The sequence below is a fragment of the Doryrhamphus excisus genome, linkage group LG12, assembly GCF_037039965.1.
Source record: "Doryrhamphus excisus strain RoL-2023G ecotype Guam linkage group LG12, RoL_Dexc_Guam_v1.1, whole genome shotgun sequence".
In the NCBI taxonomy this organism is placed as follows: Eukaryota; Metazoa; Chordata; class Actinopteri; order Syngnathiformes; family Syngnathidae; genus Doryrhamphus; species Doryrhamphus excisus.
In genome coordinates, this window is record NC_136368.1 from 11,230,298 (window position 1) to 11,251,333 (window position 21,036).

General features: G+C 39.0%; 1 protein-coding gene across 3 annotated transcripts in view; it reads right to left on the reverse strand.

Annotated features, from left to right (window-relative positions):
• Positions 1-1,154: 1,154 nt before the first annotated feature.
• The window catches only part of adarb1b (adenosine deaminase RNA specific B1b), a 100,578-nt gene continuing 80,696 nt past the window's right edge, over positions 1,155-21,036 (reverse strand). For all 3 annotated transcript variants that reach the window (XM_078795488.1, XM_058081179.2, XM_058081178.2), the window contains 7 exons: positions 18,640-18,754; positions 16,824-16,992; positions 16,564-16,715; positions 14,683-14,851; positions 10,062-10,243; positions 8,184-8,362; positions 1,155-6,144 (listed from right to left, as the gene is read on the reverse strand). In XM_078795488.1, the coding sequence (XP_078651614.1) occupies positions 5,968-6,144; positions 8,184-8,362; positions 10,062-10,243; positions 14,683-14,851; positions 16,564-16,715; positions 16,824-16,992; positions 18,640-18,754 (1,143 nt within the window). In that variant the 3' untranslated portion in view covers positions 1,155-5,967. The remainder of the gene's footprint in view (positions 6,145-8,183; positions 8,363-10,061; positions 10,244-14,682; positions 14,852-16,563; positions 16,716-16,823; positions 16,993-18,639; positions 18,755-21,036) is intronic.

Below are 21,036 nucleotides of genomic sequence, written 5' to 3' on the forward strand. Positions count from 1 at the left end.
TAAATCTCTGGCAGGCGACGTAATCCATGATAACTCAAATCACAGCGACAAGAAACACAAATAACTTTGGCCTTGTTGTTCGCCATCTGCCGAGGCTTTGAAAGTAAATTTACCAATTTATTCTTTGTCTATTTCTGCTCAGTATTTCTCCCACATTTATCCACTCACTGCTGCTCCCTCAAACTACAAACTTCCTCAGATTGAACGTGTGCATGTTAATTGTGAATCAAAATAGTAATCAGTTAACTTTCACAGCCTTGTTTAAAACTATTTTTATATTAAAACTCTAATTTCCAAAAATTTACGAATGTATTGTTTTTTTCTCATATTATGAAATCTTTGTAATATTTCAACTCTATGCTACTAAAATGGCATTTTCCTTAAAATATAAACAATTTTACTAATTCTTACTTTTAACAATTTTTTTCTTTTAATATTTCAAAAATTAAATTTTCTTTAAAAATTTTCAAATTATTTTACTTTATGCTAAATTTTCTCATAATATTGCATTGTTCTTGTAAAAATACTGCATGTTTTTCCATTTTTAAAAATGGTGAAATTACATTTTTATAAGAATATAAAGGGCTCAAGCCAAAAATCAGCATGCGAATCAAAAAGATCTGCTGTGGCGATTCCGTCAGGAAAAAGCCAAAAGAAATAAACAAAACTCTTATTAGTCTCTTGAGAACAGCTTTTTTTTTCCATTCAGTATGGCTTCAGAATATCCCTCCATGGGGCCAAAAATGGGATAGAACTCTCAGCCATCTCTGTGTGGAGTTTGCATGTTCTCCCCGTGCATGCGTGGGTTTTCTCCGGGTACTCCGGTTTCCTCCCACATTCCAAAAACATGCTAGGTTAATTGGTGACTCCAAATTGTCCATAGGTATGAATGTGAGTGTGAATGGTTGTTTGTCTATATGTGTCCTGTGATTGACTGGCGACCAGGCAGCTGGGATAGGCTCCAGCAGCCCCGCAACCCTTGTGAGGATAAGCGGTAGAAAATGAATGAATGAATGAATGATTCGGCTTTCGACCGACCTTTTGAAGGAAACAGATTACATGTCTTGATCATCCAATCAAGTCTTCTATTGGACGACATCCTCCTATTTTGATGAAAAACTAACCAAGAAACAATTCCAACACACATGCGGAAGTAAACTAAGAAGTCTTTTATTCTTTTGTTCATTTTATGTATCTATCTTTTTTTTTGTCTCTACACGAGTCCTTTAGAAGTTAATCATGCGAGGTGCAGCGTCAGTGTTGGTAAATACATGCAAGGTTTTACTGTCCAGATTTCACACACTTGGAATGGGGGGCACTGAGAATCATTCAGAATTTACAGGTCTGGGGGGGGGATGAGGACAATTCAGCTCAGTTCTTGTCTCCGGGGATGGGTTCTTGTTGTGACATCATCAGTTGACATCTTCGGTGCAGTCAAAAGGAGAAAAAAGTACAAGCAGGAAGTCTTTTAAGGGCAAATCTACAAAAGAGCTCAGTCTGGAGGTGGGGGGGGGGGGGGGGGGGGGGGGGGTTGGCAATGCAGTGACATCACAGCAGATGGGAGGGGTATCGCATGGGACTTTGGCGCAGGATTGTTGTGATTTTCTTTCTTTTTTTTAAAAAAAAAAAATACAAACATCCAATTTTCTGTTGACATTCAATTCTGGAAGATTCTCAATTGAAAGATGACACGTGAGAGATGCTCCTGACCTCCTGACCTCCTGACTCCACACGTGCTGGATGCTAGTTGCTGAGGCTCGGTACATACAGTGCATAATGTTTGTCTTCTTGTTGGCTACAATGACAGTGAGGCCTGGAATAATCATGGCAGTGCTGGTGCCATGCTTTATGGTGCCCACGTACTGAAGAACCAATAATTACACTGAAATAGAAACACAATTCCAGCAAAAAACAAACAAAAACAAACAGTTCAGGTTGGGAAGATCTGATAGTACACAATTAGTCATTGACGTCGTTGCTTATTTACAAATAATTCAGCAATCATGATGGTGGGTTACAATATACATCAAATAAACCAAAACCGGATTTTTAATATTTCTTACATCATTTTCAGCAGATTGTGAATAAACAAACAAACAAAAAAAGACACACACATGGACATCATCTTTGGTGAAGATTCCAGAGTATGCTTAAAGCAGCTTGAGCCCGCATACACACACACACACACACACACACACACAAAAGTTTCTGACTGGGAAGAGAATGTGACCTCGTCAAGTACGCCCACTAGGGTCTAATGCAGGGGTAGGAAACCTGTGGCTGGTGAGCCCAAAGGTGAAAAGAAGGAAAGATACGGCGTAAAACAATGCAACACAGAAGTCGCATTGACGGGAAGGAGTATTTGATTTATTATTATTAACAATAATAATAATAATAATAAATTCAGAGACTTTTTCCATCCAAAAAATACATTTTAAAATAGCCAGAAAGGTTCCCGACCCCTGCTCTAACAACCTTCTAGGACAGGGGGGTCCAAAGTTTTTGTTTTTTGCTGTTGTTTTGTTCTTCTCGTAATTATTTGCTCTCGTATTGTGACGTTATTCCCGTAATGGTTTGCCTTGATGTTGGTAGCATAACTTTTTTACAACCCCATACTCCAAAAATGGAAACTTTGTTTTTCCACAGTATTATGACTGTCAATATTTTAATGTTAGGCATTAAAAATGACTTTCTCCACCCTCAAATTACAACCCATTCTTGTCAACTTCCCCCCTAAAGGTTACAACTTTGCTTAAATTTACTTTTTTCCTCATAGGATGCTAACTTTTTTGTCATATTGTGACTTTATTCACCTAATATTTTGACTTTATTCTCGTAAATGTACAACTTTTTTCTCATACTGATAAAGTAGATAATAATAGATAAGAGCTTTTTTGTCTGACTTTATGCTTGTAATATTTTGACTTAATTCTGATAAAATTACATGTTTTTACACATTTTTTTCCTTGTACTTTTTAAATGTCTGTAACAAAAAAAAAACAACAACCCCAAGCCGCACTTTGGACACCCCTGACCTAGGATGACACAGAGTGATGTAAACTACTCGACAAGATGACCGTTACTTTACCGTCACTGTTGCCGTTTTAAAAACTTTTTTTTTTTTTTTTTTTTAGAGGTATTAAGATAAATGTGAAGCAGCCAACTCCACCTGACATCACACCAAACATCTTCTACATCTACAACAGTTTGAATGCACTGGACTTTAATGGAACAACAATGACGCCAGGGCGTACAAAACCTGTCAATCTTCTATCAGTAAGGGTGGACGGACCGATACAAATGTCCATATCATTTGATGGTATCAGTATTGGGTCCATGCGAGAGCCATGAGATTTATATTTTTGCATTACCTACATTGAAAATACATCTCATTTTCCCAAAGTGGGTAATAATTGACAGTATAAAGGCATGATAATGCAGGTCAAATGTTCAGTGGAAATGTACAGTTTCACTAATAAGTGGTGAGATTTCAGGGGTCCTTGAACTGTTTTGTACTCTGAGATGAAACATATGGAAGTATAAGCTTTGATGGTCTGAAGCCAAGTTAAGATATGATGGTAAATTGTTACGATAACACGGGGGTGTCCAAAATGTGGCCTGCGGGTGTTTTTTTTATTGGCCCCTGACACATTCTAAAAATATAATTTAAATAAAAGAAATTCATTAAAGAATTGAAAAATAAGCAGTAATTTTACGAGAATAAAATTGTATTACTTAGAAGGGAAAAATAACATTATTTTAGTAGCATAATGTTCAAACATTTAAAGTCAGAAAATGATCAGAAACCTAAAAAAAAAACGAACAAATAACGTTTAAGTCAGAAGTATTACGGGAATAAAGTCATAATTATGAAAAGAAAATTTACAAGAAGACTGAAACAGCAGAAATGGAAAAAATGCTATTTTATGAGAATAAAGTCAAAATATTAAGCAAAAAAAAGTTGTCTTCTAATGGGAAAAAAAGTCACAATTTTACAAGAATAAACCCAAATGAGGGGAAAATAATACAATCTTAGTAGGGGGTACAATATTAAAGACAAAATATATTTTTAAATTTTCAGTATGAAAAAAACTAAATAACTTGGGGGGGAAGCTATGATATAATGGGAATAAAGTCATAATATTAGGAAAATAAAATTTATTAGAAATATAAAATAAATATAAATAAAAATATTATTTTAGAAGAAAGTTGATATTTTTGGAAAATTAAAAAAAACTTAAAACTTAAAAAAATGGGAATAAAAGAGCAAAAAAGAAGAGAGGTTCATCCAAATAGCAGGCCTTTTCAGCGATATCACAAAGCTAAAATGCATTTTTTTTCTTAAAATATGTATTACTTCTTAGCACATCTAAATGTGTTGCTTTACAAAATATCAAAGTGACCTTTTCCTTTTTCAGTATGTGGCCCACAGTGGAAAAGTTTGGACACCCCTGTGATAAATCTGATCTAGTCTGCTGGCCTAACAACCAGGCCGAAGGATGTTCATAAGTGTGCGTAGCATATTTAGTGCTTTAACCTGGATTGTGTTGTGAGTGAACAATGGCAACTGAAGAGACAAAAGGGGTGTTGGAGGGACACCAATGTTTTTGTGGGGAATGTGGTGCGGGTGTCAACAATAGACATTTTATGGGTGTATCTATGTATTGTTATATTGTTGGCAAAAATATATATAGAGTGTTTATTTTGAGGCAAAATCCCAATACTGGCGTGGTAATGACTCGACACTGAATCGGTATCGCCCACCCTTACTAATCCATAATAATTTGTTCCAATCGGTTCAAACTCTTGCATGAACATTCTCCAAATTTAGCTTTAAAGTGACATTAGCTTGACTAATTATTAGCTTTTAACATTAAAATGGACGCCGACATGTCAAGAATGTAGTAAATAGTATACGATAAATAAACTATATCGGGCAAGTTTTGCATAGTGAATACTTTTAAATACATTTGTACTGACAGCAGGTATGTACTTTCATACATACAAAAATATCAACCGTTCAAATCTATATATATATATTTATATATATTTTAAACTGCTGTATAATTTAGACTATAAAAGACCACTGTTAAGAAACAAAACCCCCCTTTTTTCCAGTTGGACCAAACAATAAGCACAAATGTAGAAAATAGACTGAAAGCTGCCCGTTGAGGAAGATGCTGCCATTCATTCACACTCTGTATGTGTTCCTCACACACACACACACACACACACACACACACACACACACACACAAAACAAGACCTAGCAGGGACTACAAGACACCCCCCCCCCACCTTAATGATACCATCACAACAAATACACAGGCAACAAATCTACTGTGACACCTGACTTACTTTGTTCCCAAGTAAGCAGAAAAAGGCCAACGTGTCTTTTACCATTTTTAATAAAAGATACTAAGATCAGATTATCACACTTTACTACTTGCTACTACTCTTTTTTTTTTCTCAGCACTACATTTAAATCCTGCAGATGATGCACATCTTCTCATGGTGATTATTATTAGTATGAAGTGTATCTTTAGGTCCGTTATCATCGGCTTCAGCCCGAGCATATCTAGGCTACGTTTCACCCTAATCTGACAACATGCATCACCCAACAACATAAAAGACAAAACACGCATGGTCAATGTCTACAACATAAGAGCAGAATTCAGAGAAAAGGTTTTCTACAGATTCCAGTTTTACCCACAGTCGGTAAAAACAAATCAAATTCAGGAATGCCCCTGATGAGATGAGGATGGATGAAGAAACGATGCACATTGATTTCCATAACAGGTTACAGCTGCAAGTGCGTGCAAACACGGACGGAGGCAAAGTTCTACGTGGGCGGGCTCCTAACGTGGGTATATCTTTCTTTCAGGCCGGATCAGTCGGGGGAGGGGGAGGAGGACTAACAGGGGACTTGGGGTGAGGGGGTTCAAAATCTCTTGGTAAAACTGCTCCCTCAGGAGCTGAGTGTGAACTGGTCTTGCTCAATTGGCTTTTTGACCCAAGCACCCAGACCGGCCTTGTGGAACGCCTTGATGAGCGCCTGCTTGGCGGAGTGGTACTCTGTGGCCGCCTGCTTGGCGTCGTGGTAGGAAGCGGGCTTCGGCACCTTGATCCTCAACACGGAAGACAGCTGATGAGGAAGGACAGGACAGTCAGCGATGGGAATGGGCGTCCAACAGTACTTCATGTATATACTGACACCAGTGACCAGTGTACGTAGATTAATCCATATCACGTCTTTGAATGAGTCTTCTGAATGGCTTACATTTATGTTTTAATTCATTTGACCATTTTTATGCTTGAAAATGCTTAAGTTGGGAAAACAAATTTGCTTACATTTTTTTTTACTAATATTCATATTCCAATACAAAACAGTATATGGTATTAATTATACCGGCCATTTTAGATGATTTTGACTGATTTTTCAAGGCACAAAGAATATTGTGTTCAGTTCAGTGGCTATATAAAAGGTGGAACCTTCTATAAAAAAAAAAAAAGATTTGCCCATCCAAATGTCTTGTGGGGTCCCTCAGGGGTTAGTATTGGGCCCCAATTTACTTGTTTTTTTATTATTATTTTCTTTTTAGGATAAATGATAGATCATGAGTTAAATTGGAACTCATTTGTAACCAAAGACGTATTTATACATGTAAAACACTAACATTCCTTTCATTGTTAAAACTGCTGCCTACCAACAACCTCACTATTCCTCATCTGTGCAATACGTGAATGAAGGGCAATATTTTTGTGCAATACATAGTTTATAGCACCTTGATACCAAAGTTTAATGTTGAAATGACAGCTTAAAGCTGTGTGCACACCGGACACAATTAACATGATTTTGCCCCGCCCATACTGTTACCCTACCCTGTTACCCCGCACTGTTTTGCTTTGGATTAGCAATGAAGCTAAAGGCTTATGACACTGGGTACAAATAAATGCAGGAAATGATTTGGAATAAAACGGAAAGATAAAGCATCTCATCAAACATGTTGTTAAAGTTACGACGCTGCTCCCAGATGGAACTGAGTACGATGCTAACTTGCTAATTGGGTAAAATTATTAAGTTTCATTAATGTTCATGTTAAAGGTTAAAGATCTGTTAATACTGTACATTTGAATCTGAAAAAAATTATTTCTCTACCAACTGTATGTGGTTTCTTACATTTTTTCTCATTTGCTGTTTTATTATTATTTTACTTATTTATTACTGATTGATTTATTGTCTTTATTCTTAATTTGTTTTTTTTTTAAATCTTATTTTGTGTATAGAAAAATAAAAATGAAGATATTTGAGAACAGTGGAATGTTTTATCAGATATTTTGGTGTGGAAAACCGGAACCAAAGTACTGAAAAAGTGTAGGGTATAGCAGAAGTAAAAGCATTGAAGATAGTTTTTTTTATTGATTTTTTCCCAGTTTTTAATAAATGCATTTTTTTTTTTTTTTTTTTTTTTTAAAACCTGATGCGGCCCGGCTTCACCCAGAACATAGCTCCGGTGGCCACCAGGTAAATTGAGTTTATAGTGTGTTTTATGTTTAGTTTCATATGAATTTAATTTATATTGTATGCGTACTGGAGAACAAGAGAAGCTTTTTTTAAATCTTGTTGTACTTTGTGCAATGACAATAAAGGTTTTCTATTGTAATCTATTCTAGTTTTTCAACCCAACATATTTGTACGTATTTTAGTGCTAGAGGCAAAAAGAGGTGATGACACAACTCCACAATATAAGAATGCATGTTTGGTGCAGTTTTAAGGCAGAAAATCGGCCACAAGGTGGAAGAAGTGCATTTTATAAGAACTCTGCCTGCAACTTTCCCATGGAAATACACGCTGCACAGGAACCAGGAAGTGAAAAATCTTGTAGCATTGAAGAGATTCTGCATTGAGGGGAAATTTGAATGCATTGACAAGCGTGTGCAAACACGCAATTCAGTTCCAAATGTGAAAATTGGAAATTGTTTATTAGGGTTATGTTTGTAAATAAATTGTTATTTTCATGTAAAGATTACAATACGCTCCATACTTTTTATTGCGTCTCAATTCTTCCATGCCGAACTTAGTGTGGAAGTATGGGGCCACGATTGCAATTATTGTACTTCAGTTACAATGTCATTTGTGTTTTTTTTCCTAGCTGAGATATTCCATACTCTTCAACTGTGTACCTTGGAGTGCAGGCGCACCCAGCGGCTGTAGAGGGCATGCTTGCAGAGGCGTGAGGCTCGGCCCATGTCATCCTTGCCGGTAGTGGCGTTGATCACCTCCAGACCCTGGTCACCCACCGTCCAGTTCACACTGAAGCTGGGCGCTTTACCTGGCTGTCTGGCCTCTGCGTTGCTTATACCTTGAAAAATAAACATGGATGACTTTGTAGCAAAGTATCAACCTTCCGAAAGCAAGGTTGAGCTCCTCTAAACTTACCACAAACTTCATTAGGAAGTGTAAAATGTCCCATACAAAAGACGACTCAAATATACTAGCAAGGTTGTAAACAACCACAATTCCAGTATGCAACTTTACTACTACTTAGTAAGAATATTATGGAAGATACTTTCATCAGTGAGTGGAGGCCACCCACACAGCACCGCCTGAAGGGCACTGGCCTCCACTATTTCACAGGCCTAAATGGGAGATATATAACAGCAATAAATCCATGTGTCTTGCACAGAGTGTATTAAACTCCTCGGTTCAGTCTGGCAGAACGTGGACTGGATGATTTAAACAATATGAAAGCCACAGGGCTCCCATGCCAGCCTCTCACCGCTCCAAACTCTGCAGAGCAGAAAAAGGTTTTAATTTCACTTTTTTTTTTCTTTTTATCACCTTTGCTCACCAGTTGGAGAGCATCCAGTGAGGGACAGCTGCTCGCACCTTCACCGCTTGCTGTACACTTAATAAAAGCCTTGTGATGGTGACAGTTTGTAACAGATCATTTCTATTGGTTTTGCTCATTTACAGCATGAATGTGCTCCATAGCAGAGAGTCCGCCATGATGGTGAGCAAAACTGAACACAATGAGTATACTGTAAATCATACTGTGCATGCCATAAAGTGGCATGTTCTGCCACACATGAGTCTGTGGCGACCAGTTAGATCTTTATTTGAGAGGAGTCAATCATGAACTATGAATAAACTCACACAAGTTTATACATAGAGCTTGTTAACCTATTGGAAAATGCAGCAGGTCATTGCTCAATGTAACAATCTGACTCAGGGCTTCAAACTCATCACACAGCAACTTGACACTCAAACGTATGTATTGATACACATACTTATGCTAGTTCTGTTAACAACAACAGCGGTGACAACACTTAGGATGTCCGCTCTCATTGGGAAGGCTGTGTCTTCCAGCACAAGATGTGTGCTCCAGTCCTCAGGTACAAAATGCTGACGGCAATGAGCATGTAGTTAAGTTTTTGTAGCGAAATTGAGAGGTATGTATCCATGTACGTATCCGAAGCATTGTGTTAGTTCGTTAGTATCAAAGACATTTCAGTAGTGTTTGAAATCACCAAGATACTGCAACTATTACATGTCATCATCACTGTATGTGTTAATGCATGATCACAGCATGTCTATCAAATGATGCAACGTTGGTTTTTGAGGGCTTCATAGTCAAAATAGGTGTATCCCAATGACAGCATTGTTAGCTAGTGCATATTAACTAGTTCTTTTGTGTTATAATGCACAGAAAATTCACTTAAGGATTGTGAATGATGGGCAAAATTCCCTTTATGTCAGAAAAACTACAACATAAATAGCAGCCATGGTCCATATAAACATTTTAAAGGTTGTTGAAGTACTTAAAATACATGTGCTGTTCAAATTCCACAAGACGACAGTAAATGTCAACTCAGTGCAGGGGAGAGATGTACGATTCTTCCTGCTGCACCTCTGACCACTTGAGTAAACAAATGAGTTTGCGGATGTGGATTCCGGTCTCTCCCTTTGACAGTAAATATCACAAGGAGAGCCTCTAAATAACCAGCGCTATGAAAACAAGCACAGCATGACTTTGCTAATGAGCTGCCGGGATGTCTCACCACTGAGAAGAGGTCTGTTGAGCGTGAACTGCTGGGGGAGGTCCTCAATATCTGCGATGCGCTGGTACATGGCTCTGGAGAGGTGGTCGGCATGGTATAGACTTCCAAGGATGATGCTGGAGAAGTAGATGGGCTCCGTGAAGTAGCTCATCAAGGAGCCCTGGATACCCACCACGTTCCACCTGCACGAGACAACACATGGAATTTTAACAACTTCACAACCATAAAGAGGCAAACATATCATTCCCCCGAGATAAAGAAGATTTGTTTTGAAATGTATGATCTCAATTTGCCATCTAAGACAGTCAGGTTCCATATTCCAGCTTAAATATGGAGGGAGAAGATACACATTAGTTCTGTGCATTGATGTCCATGGAATGGCAGTGCATGTAAGATAAATTAGTATCAAGCGCCACAAGCCAATACGCCACACACAACTCTACCGAGGGATGCAATTTCTTTTTTGCCAAACTTCTGTGTATTTCTGTGCTGTATCATTAGCCATCCCCTCCCTAGTCATTTTCCCATTGACATGCTCTGTGAAGCATCACAATCCCACCTCACTCAGAGGGGAAAGTGTGTGTGTGTGTGTGTGTGGACTAAAATGTGTACTGAAGAAGAGAATGAATTGTTGCAGGGTGTAAGGAATAAGGTGCAATCCTTTATATGCAATTCATCCTTGTTCAAAAGTGAAATAGTTAACAATTGATGTCAACAGTAAAATGCATTGTGAGGTTTCATAGTTGGAGCATAGACCAACGAGTATATGACTAAATAACTAAATATGTTTTTGACGTTTGGATGTGATACAAGAATTCTATAGTCATCTATACACTCCTATTATCAAATATAGTAGACATAAAAACTTAAAATAAGCCATTTTAGACACAAATAAGACTTGTGGTTCTGTGTGTTGCTGTAAAAGTGTAGTAGTGCTTGGGGTGCTGAGTGTGGGTTTGGACAAGAAGTGACATTGGGGGTTCAGAGGTCGTAGCCCATGTGAGGAATTACTGTGCCTGTTGTAGGATAGTTCAAATCTGCAATAAAAGCCTGTTGTTCCGGGGATCAAGGTGCTTACATTACTGACACCAATCACCAGTGTGTCATACTCACATCATCGCATCACAACATCTTTGAAGGTGTCAATTTGGTTCATTTATGATTGAAAATTTACAAATAAGGGGTCATATTCAACCATGAAACAGCATGATATATATGATATATGATATATATATATATGATATATAGCGAAGCAAAATTCCAAGCATAAAGTGACGAGGGATTACTGGATTTGACAAGCAGCATCCTTTCCTTCTCCCACTTATTCCTCAGAAACAAACAAAAAAGTGTCAGCATGCAGAGACTCATCTCTAACATCTTTACCTTGGGGCTAACTGGGGGTGTGTGAAATTACCAGCATTGTGTGAGGACAATGTGGAATATTCAAGCATCAAACCTGAGGCGACTTGAAGTGACAGATGATACAAAATGCAATATTATCTGTGTGCACCACATGCGTGTGAAAGATAGCGCACGTGAAATTGACAGAGGGCAAAATTCAATCACTGAATCTGACCTGCAAAGCTGAAACACTAAATGCAGTCATGCACGCACACACCTTTCTGTTAGTTCCGCCTAATACGACAGGGCTAACGGGAAATCATTTATTCTGTTCTTATGCTTTGTTCTTCCAAATATTGTCTTTTATACCGATATCTGATATACCGGGAGAAAACACTCTTTGTAACTTTCAAAGAGACAGATTAAGCTTGCTCACATTTCCTAAAGACACCATTCGACTCGTCAGATCGGCAAATGTCGTGGGACACGACACCACAGATGGAAATAAAATGTAAAAAGACATTTTACCATGGAAACGTGCATCAAGGTAGCAGTAAGACAATTCACATTTCTCCTGCCAACTCATTCAAAACCAAAGATAACAAATTTATAAATATGGATTCCAATCCCAACAACACATCTATACATTTTTGTTGTGTGAGAGGCCAAAGGGAGGTGCTGATGAAACTCTTCACAAATGCATTAGGCTTGAGAGCAATTTTAATAACAAACAAACGCGTCTAGGTGGCAGAAGTGTATTGATATGAGATCGGCAGGGATCCTGAGAGAAAAGAGAAACACGCAACAGGAAGAGGAAGCCCTTCATAATGACAATAAAATGTTATTATTGTAGTGAAAACGCCATTTTCATGGCGTGCATTCCTGGCTATGCTTATCTGTTGCTTTTGTAACGTCTGTAACGTTGTAGTCCTGAATTGCTTGCTGTCATCTTTCTAGCCTATTTGTAGTTAATCCGTCCATTTCGGTACTGGGGGTGCAATAATACACAAATTTGTGTTATGGTTTGTAATAAATAATAAATAAATACATAAAATAAAAGGTTTTGGTGTGAATTTAGACCCACTGTGGTAATATACTACAGTAAAGTCTCGTTATATCGATATTCTCGGGAGTCGGAAAAAATACCGATATAACCGGACTATCCATATATCCGATCCTGCGCCGAACTGCATTAAAAGTGGACAATAATGCACTCGACATTGTTCTATAGTAGGCCAAACACATGCCTGCAACAGAAGAACCAACTGCGTTTGTGGTTTCTCTCGTGTGTATAGATTCTATACAGGCATGTGTTTGGCCAGCTATGTGGGGCGGGTTGAGCATGACCTGTGAACCAGGAAGTGTGGGAATCGGTGTGTGTGCTGCGCTCTGGTGGTGGAAGTGTGAAAAATAAAGTTGACTGGAAGCCGCCGTTCGCCGTGTTCTTTTTTGGTATTGAAATCCTTAAGCAAAGATTGATTTAAGCTGCTTTTGTATCAATATAAGCAGACCAAATTGGCTGGCGGGAGATGAAAAGGGCATGGTAGTAACCAGATTATCATAATAACCGGGTATCGTACTAACGGAACTAATTATATCATAAAAGACTAGAAATTTGCCGGGAAATGAAAATAGTATCGTAATAAGTAGTAATTCGTTATAACCGATATCGATATAACGAGACTTTACTGTATGTCAAAATGAAAAAAGGGGAAAAAATAACCCACACAATGAGTAAAGTAAACGCAAAGTACAAAGGTACACACACACTTTGACTTTTTTTAGTGCTCCATTTTCATAACTACTCCCACAGAAAGCCTATGACAGATGAACAGTGAGGTGCAGTCCTGCACTTGGGCAACACATTTAGAAAAAACTGGAAACAGAAACAAAAACAAGTAAGCAACAATATCTACAATGGTGGGGAAGCTCAGAATATGCAACACTGTGAAACAAGTCTGAGAGATGATTAAAAAAAGTCCGTCCATTCATTTTCTGTACCGCTTATCCTCACGACGGTCGTGGGCATGCTGAAGCATATACCAGCTGTCTTCGGGCGAGAGATGAGGTACACCCTGGACTGGTCGCCAGCCAATCACAGGGCACATATAGACAAACAACCATTCACACTCACATTCATACCTTTGGACAATTTGGAGTCACCAATTAAGCTGGAATGTGGGAGAAAACCCACGCATGCACGGGGAGAACATGCAAACTCCACACAGAGATGCCTAAGCAGGCAATCAAACCAAGGTATCCTAGCTGTGTGGCCTGCACGCTAACCACTTGTCCATTGTGCAGCCACGATAAAAGTCAAAGCAGGTTTAAAAAACAAAAAAACACCAAAAAGTTGCCTGTAATTCACCATTCAAAGATGTCCTCGGTGTCTAAGGTTATAAACAGATGCAGTTTGTAGCGATTAAGACTAAAACCTGTTAAATTTGGGTCACATCCATGCAACTCCATCCCATTTGTAACCCACGTCAGGACATTGTCACACAATAACTGGAGTGTTGGTTTTCCTGGCATCATTACAGCATTACAAACCCATTTATCCCTCTGCTGACTTCGATCTGCCCACTTGGGACAGACAGGAGAAATGTGCATCGCTAGAACCAGTATGACAAGCTGAAGGAGTAACAGCAGTGCACAGTCGTACTGTGCAAAGAACAAGAACAGGGCGGTTGCTAACACAGCAGACATGTCCTTCATCAAGCCTCCAATCATTCGGTGCACTGAGGCAAGGTATTACCATCCTGAATGGAGAAGAAGGAAAAGGAGGGCAGCTGAAGTTTTACTATTTGGTTGGTAACACGCGGCCTTCCTTCATCACAGGGTTGGCATACTGTCGCCTTGAACATGGACAGCGACTAAAGATGCGATGATCGGTGTGCAAATATACTGCAAGGACAGTCCATCCATCAACACGGCTGTCCCTGACACGCCATGTAGAAAATCACAGTCAAGAGTGAAAAGAGAGTTTTTGAGTATGCGCAGGGAAACCACGATTTTTGATCGGTTCGGTTATTGAGGAAAATTTTCACCAAAATTTTGCCTCTGTTCTTAGACACTGTCTTGGTTATCACACAATATATAGGAAAATAAATTGTTTTGGTTTTTTTATGTTTCCTAACTTTTTGGAACAAATCAAGAAAGAACCCAAGGTACCACTATATTTGTATGATGACAACTACACAGTGAAACTTCTGTCACTTGTAACTGATTAAAACTACAACTAGAGAAGTGTAAAGCTTCTAGAATTTAGTATGAAAATTACCTTGCAATCTTGTCACTGCAGGACATGGTGAGTAACCTCTCTCCCTGAAGCACCCCGTCCCAGGTTTGCATGGTATTGCTGGACCGCACAGGTATGGTGCCCTCCCCGGATTCGATCTTCGTCCGAAGCTGACCTCTTGCTTTCCGATTTGGGTGTCTATCTCCTTGGTCTGAGGCGGCAAACAAAAAGAGGCACACGGTTGCATGTTTACACAACTTTCCTACAACCCTCTGTCACAATAGTATAACTAAAAATCAGGTCAATCTTTTGTTCATGTTTGAACCAAAAAGAAGTTTATGCGGTGTTTTAAATAATCACGTTTTTTTTTTTTTGAGGGATTCATTGTGGAAATAGGTGTATCCCAATGACAGCATTGTAAGGTAGCTGAAATTAACTTGTTTTCTTGTGTTATAATGCACAGAAAAGGGAAAGAAATATGTGTTAATTTTTCACATAAGGATTGTGAATGATGGGCAAAATTCCCCAAAAAGTGCAGTTCCCCTTTAAGGTTTGTAGCTTTTTAGGTAAGACCCTGCTGAATTTAAATTTGACATCGTCATAATGTGATACATCCCAAAAATATTGTGATATATGCCAAGGTCCATATCGCCAACCCTAATTTATATCAATAAAGAAGGCAAATAAAATCTCACTATAGGATACAAATGAGATCACCTCAATTGCAATTTAATAATCTCATTAGCACATAGGAACAGCAGATAATAGTATTTCAAATTTTAATAAATAGATCATCAACAGCACTCAACCTGCTGATTATTTTTTCTCATTAGCTGTGAAATTTCTCTCCAAAATCAGTCAGGTACCAACCAGGGCTTTTTTTTTTCCAAAGTATGCCTTCTAAAGGGTAGTTTTGCATTTTTCTCCGTAACACTGGCAGTTTTGTAAAAGAGAACGACAGCTTCACCTTGACAGCTTAGATCTGTCCAATTAAATTATATCAGAAAACACGAACGCACCACCAACTGATTAGTGATAGGAGTATGAGGTGCACCGTGTTGCACTGGGGGTGAAAAACTGACAGCCAATTAGACAGTACCTGCTTGGAGAAAACATTATGACTTCCACAGAATCATGTTTGAAAGCTCCCTTCAACCAGAACAGAGTTTGCATGTTCCCTCCATGCTTGCATGGGTTTTCTCCCATAGTCCAAAAAACATGATTGTTAGTTTAACTAGAGTTAACGAGACTCACAATTGTCTGTTATATGTGAATAGTCTATGTATGGTCTTTATGTGCACCGTGTTTGAATGACTGCAACAGCTGGGATAAGTTCTAGCTCACCCATGACCCTCAACTGGATCAGCAGCAGAAAATGAATGACTTAATTAATATTATTGTATTGTATATTAGCATATTAATGATACATTTATGTTTACATTGGCCAAGAAAGCCCACAAAGCTCTTTGTGAAAAAGGGACAAATTGTGTCAGCTGGTATTTCAGGTCCTGGAGAAAAGAAAACAAAATATACAACATATTATGTTATCAATGTTTTCCCTTGGTCCCGCAGCAGAAGGCATCTATTCATTGACTAATTGAGTGTGTCTGTTTTCCATTTAGGCTGCAGCATGCAATGAAAACACAAATACCAGGGAGGTTAATCAGTCAGATGGTGGGCTGGGCAGGGAGAAGACTGATAGGGACAGACAGAGAATAACAAAAGCTCTAATTAATGGAGCCTTGTTTGAATGTGTCAGATGCGTCTTTGGACATTGCAGTGAATTTCTAATTAAATTAAACCATGCAAAAGAGGAAAAAGAATTTAATTTAGCAAACTGTTGATACATTCGTCAACCAGGCCAAGGCCGCCTTATAAATATGTCAGTTTACCCAAGGAGTAGCCAATGAGGAAGCATTTTACCTTCCACGCCGGCCTCATGCGGGGAGAAGATTCTGGCATCTCCACAGGGTGAGGTGCTGATGTAGAGATGGAACTGAATGTTGTCCTTTAACTTGTAGCCCCCCTTGTCACAATGCATGAATATTGACTTCTGATTCTCATCTTTGCTGTTGCTATGGTAACAGACAAGCAGCAATTATCAACCGAGTAAAAACTTTGATGTAAATGGTAGCAATACATGGCAAAAGGCGCCACATGTACTCTAAGGAAAGTCCACTGACCTGAGAAAGAACTCCAGCTGGGTGTAAAGGTATCTCATGAGCGAGCGGCGGGCGATTATCTCAGCGTGGCAGTCATTGAGTGCCAGGCCACGGTCACTCATGTACTCACCGTTGATGCATTTAGTTCCTGTAGAAACACAAATTACCTGTGCTTCTTTTACATCCGTTCCTGTCAGGAGGAGGAAGATCAAAGACATGGATTCAGTGGACCTATGCAGAATCTTGCATACAGTAACATCATTTTGTTCTTTTTACACCAACATGAAAATCTTCTTTCTCTTTCAGCTTTTCCCTTCAGGGGTCGCCACAGCAAATCAACCGCTTCCATCCAACCCTGTCTTCTGCATCTGTCTCTCTCACACCAACTACCCTCATGTTCTCCTTCAATGCATCCATACACCTCCTCTTTGGTCTTCCTCTACACCTCCTACCTGGCAGCTCTAAATGCAGCATCCTTCTACCAATATATTAACGCTCCCTCCTCTGGACATGTCCCAACCTTCTCAGTATGACCTCTCTGGCCTCTAACATGTAATGTCCTTCTGATGTACTCGTTTCTGATCCTATCCATGCTGGTCACTCCCAATAAAAACCTCAGCATCCTCATCGCTGCTACCTCCAGTTCTGCTTCCTGTCTTCCTGCTTCCTGTGGCACTGTCTCTAGACCAGAGGTCTCAAACACGCGTCCCGCGGGCCAAATGTGGCCCGCAGGACACTAGTTTGAGGCCCCTGCCTTGATATGAAAGTTTAATGTTAGTGCGGCCCGCGCAAGTTTGATATGGTTGCTGTATGGTATCATGTACCCAGAAAAAATTATTACACTTGATGTTCATGTTAAAGGTTAAATAACTGTTAATAGTTATCCTCCCTATCCGTGTGGAAGTGGTAAGTTTTTGGCTATTTAAGTTTAAAGGAAATAACTTGAAGGCTACCGTTTAGGTCGCTAGCTCTCTAGTTTGCGAGTTAGCATGTGTCTCGAGACCCTGCAGTTGCACAATATGTTGTAAATAAAAAAAAGTATAAATGTGACTATAGTCGTGTTTTGTCATGTCTACAGGGCTCTAATAATGCTTTGTTAATTTTAATCTGAAAAAAATAATTTGTCTACCCCTCAACTATATGTGGTTTCTTAAGTTTTTATTATTTGATTTATTATTATATTTATTTATTACTGATTGATTGATTTACTCTATTCTTGATTTGTTTATTTATTTTTCATCTTGTTTTGTGCAGAAAAATAGTAAGATATTTGAGAACAGTGGAATGTTTTATCAGAGCTTTTATTGTAGAAAATTGGAACCAAAACGAAGTTAAAAAAAAATTTTTTTTTAATAAATGCATTTTTTTTTGGGGAAAACCTGATGCGGCCCAGTCTCACCCAGACCCGAGCTCCAGTGGCCCCCAAGTAAATTGAGTTTGAGACACCTGCTCTAGACCAAACAACATGGCTGGTACACACATGAAAATGACGCCACTGTATGTAACAGGACACAAGGACACTACTATTACAATGGAGAATATTAAACAACTATGTTAACTCTAACAATATTTTGAAAAATAAGTGCCGCAAGGTAAGCAAGGATGCCAGAAGCACTCCCAGGGACACTATGTAAAAAGAAGCACATCAGTAGGCAAGACATACCTATGTTCAAGTTTGGATAACCGTTCATGTTCTGAACTGAACTGTACTTACTCAGGTAAATTGAGTTTGAGACACCTATTAGAAATAAACTTATCTGCTCATTAACACTGACATGTATGTTATAGAATCAAAAACAAATAGAAAAAGAATATAGTATATCTTCCCCATGTCTACCTGTTGTCATGACAACACCTGCCAGGACTTTCCGTCGTGCATGGGGGGAGGTGAAGTTGTCAGTCAGTTCACTGAATTTATCCACCACCAGTCGAGAGACTGCGTCGGCGAGTACCTGTAACCACACACGCAAACACGCCACACAGACATAAGGTAGTGTCAAATACGCAGTCTTATAAAACACGTCTGATGTTATCCCGCCTTGGAGCAACTATGACTGTCACTGGGTTTGACTTCTGTATGTAATTGGAGCTGGAAAGTTGCAGCAACAAAGCAAAAGATGTTACGGGATATCAAAATAGCTTTCGAGTTAAACAGAGCAGGGTAAACTGAAGAGTTAAAGCAGCTCAAGTTCAATGATGCAACGTTTCAAGTGGACATACGTATATCATGTGTTCTGTGACAGTCACTTTCTCTTGCTATAGCACTCTACTCGAGAAAATGATGATAACCACGAAGAGAGATGACTATGGCTGGATGGGCATAAATTAATGACATTATTATAATATTACTTTGCTGCTACTATGGACTCACCCATTCATAGCGAGGTCATTTAACTTTGAAATGACAAGGTCGCAGATGTGACAGATACAACAAAAGGTTCTTCAAGAACAATAGACCCAATGGAGAAATTCACAAAATGTAAGCCATGACATACAAAATCAGTGTTTTCCCAAAAATTTGACGAAAAATATGTCTGTTTTTGCACGTCATCTCGGTACGGTTAAACATTGGAGTAACAACCTACTCCATTTGCCTGCGTATCAAACCAGGAAACATAAAATCACACGTGTTGGTGACTTGTCATGTCATTAGTACACTGCAGGAGTCCGGCTGTGCTCTAAATTTGGCTGCAAAATGAGCAGGGCCACCGCAGGGCCAGAAAAGTTATCAAAGCACTTTGATAAGGAAGGTGAGAAAAACTATTGCATGGAATAAGGAAAACACAAAGGTAGTGTTCATGTGGCTCTCCCTTCCTCTCCTCCCTCACCGCTCATCGCCGTGTGTGGCAACAAGAGTCAATAAAAGGTAAAAGGCATGTTAAATGTTCATTGAATTTGTTATTTATATGCATTTTACATTGTTGTCTGGATGTAAAACTACAATTCTCCATAAAATATGTTTTGGGTTCATATTTTTGGGTGTCTGGAATGGATTCATTTGATTTACATTATTTGTTATGGAAAAATCTATTAAATTTTCAGATGATTTGATTCCAGATGGACCCTTTGGAAAAATTAATAATAAAAAACGAGGTGCCAATGTATCTGTGTCCATAACACAATCTCTGTTCATTTGTAGAACATGCACTCATTCCTCCCACAACTGTTTTATTAAAAGCTTGAGCAAAAGAATGTAAATGAATACTACTATTTAAGTGCTAAACGGTTTAATATATTTACTTGGCAAGTTTCCCAGTGAACTGAAAAAAAAAAAAATGTTCTCTAATATTATGTCACAGCAAATCACCGCTCACGCCCAAGAAAACAAACCTACCTTGCCGTCGGACTGCTGGTTCGTAAAAAATTGCTTAACTACCTTACATTAGAGTTACACTGCTGGTCTGAATGGGAAATTCTGACTTAGCACCAAGCCATCCATCCATCTTCTATGCCGCTTATCCTCATTAGGGTCTCAGGGGTATGCTGGAGCCTATCCCAGCGACAGGCGAGGTACACCCTGGACTGGTCGCCAGCCAATCGCAGGGCACATATAGACAGCAAGCAAATCTCACACAGAGATGCCCGAGAGGGGATTCGAGCCCTGCTCTTCCTGATCTCCTGACTGTGTGGCCGACATGCTGACCACTCGACCAACGTGATATCCTATATCAGTTTTTCTTTTTCCAAGCAGTATTACAGTGCTTACAGGAGAACCCTGAACCAAAATACTCCAAACCTACACTTTCATACAAAGACAGCATCAACACAGTATTGTACATATTACACACCGCAGAGGGCGGATGTTCTTGGGAAATGTTTTCTCTATTTAATGGTAAATATTCCACTTTACTTTAATTTTGATTTATTGCAACAGTTTTGTACACACACACGGGGTGATTGAAAGGTATAGCATGGAGTTTTATAAAAAAAATATATATATATAGGCGCCAGCATTCACCACCAGCTTCTCAAGCCACCTAGGAACAACCTGGGATCAGAAAATGGGATCAACTGATTTTTCAAGGAACTTTTGTGAGATGGCAGACATTATCGTATAAATTTCAAACAATATAGTTGATCTGAAAAGAAAACCAGAAAAAAAATTAAATTTAAGGGTGTTCCGATCATCGGCTATAGATCGGCCGATACTTGGTTTAAAACGGCGATTCCCCCTGCCGATCAGCTCCGGCCCCCTGCAAGCATGTCTGCTGTGTGTGGGACTTCCTGTCTTTGT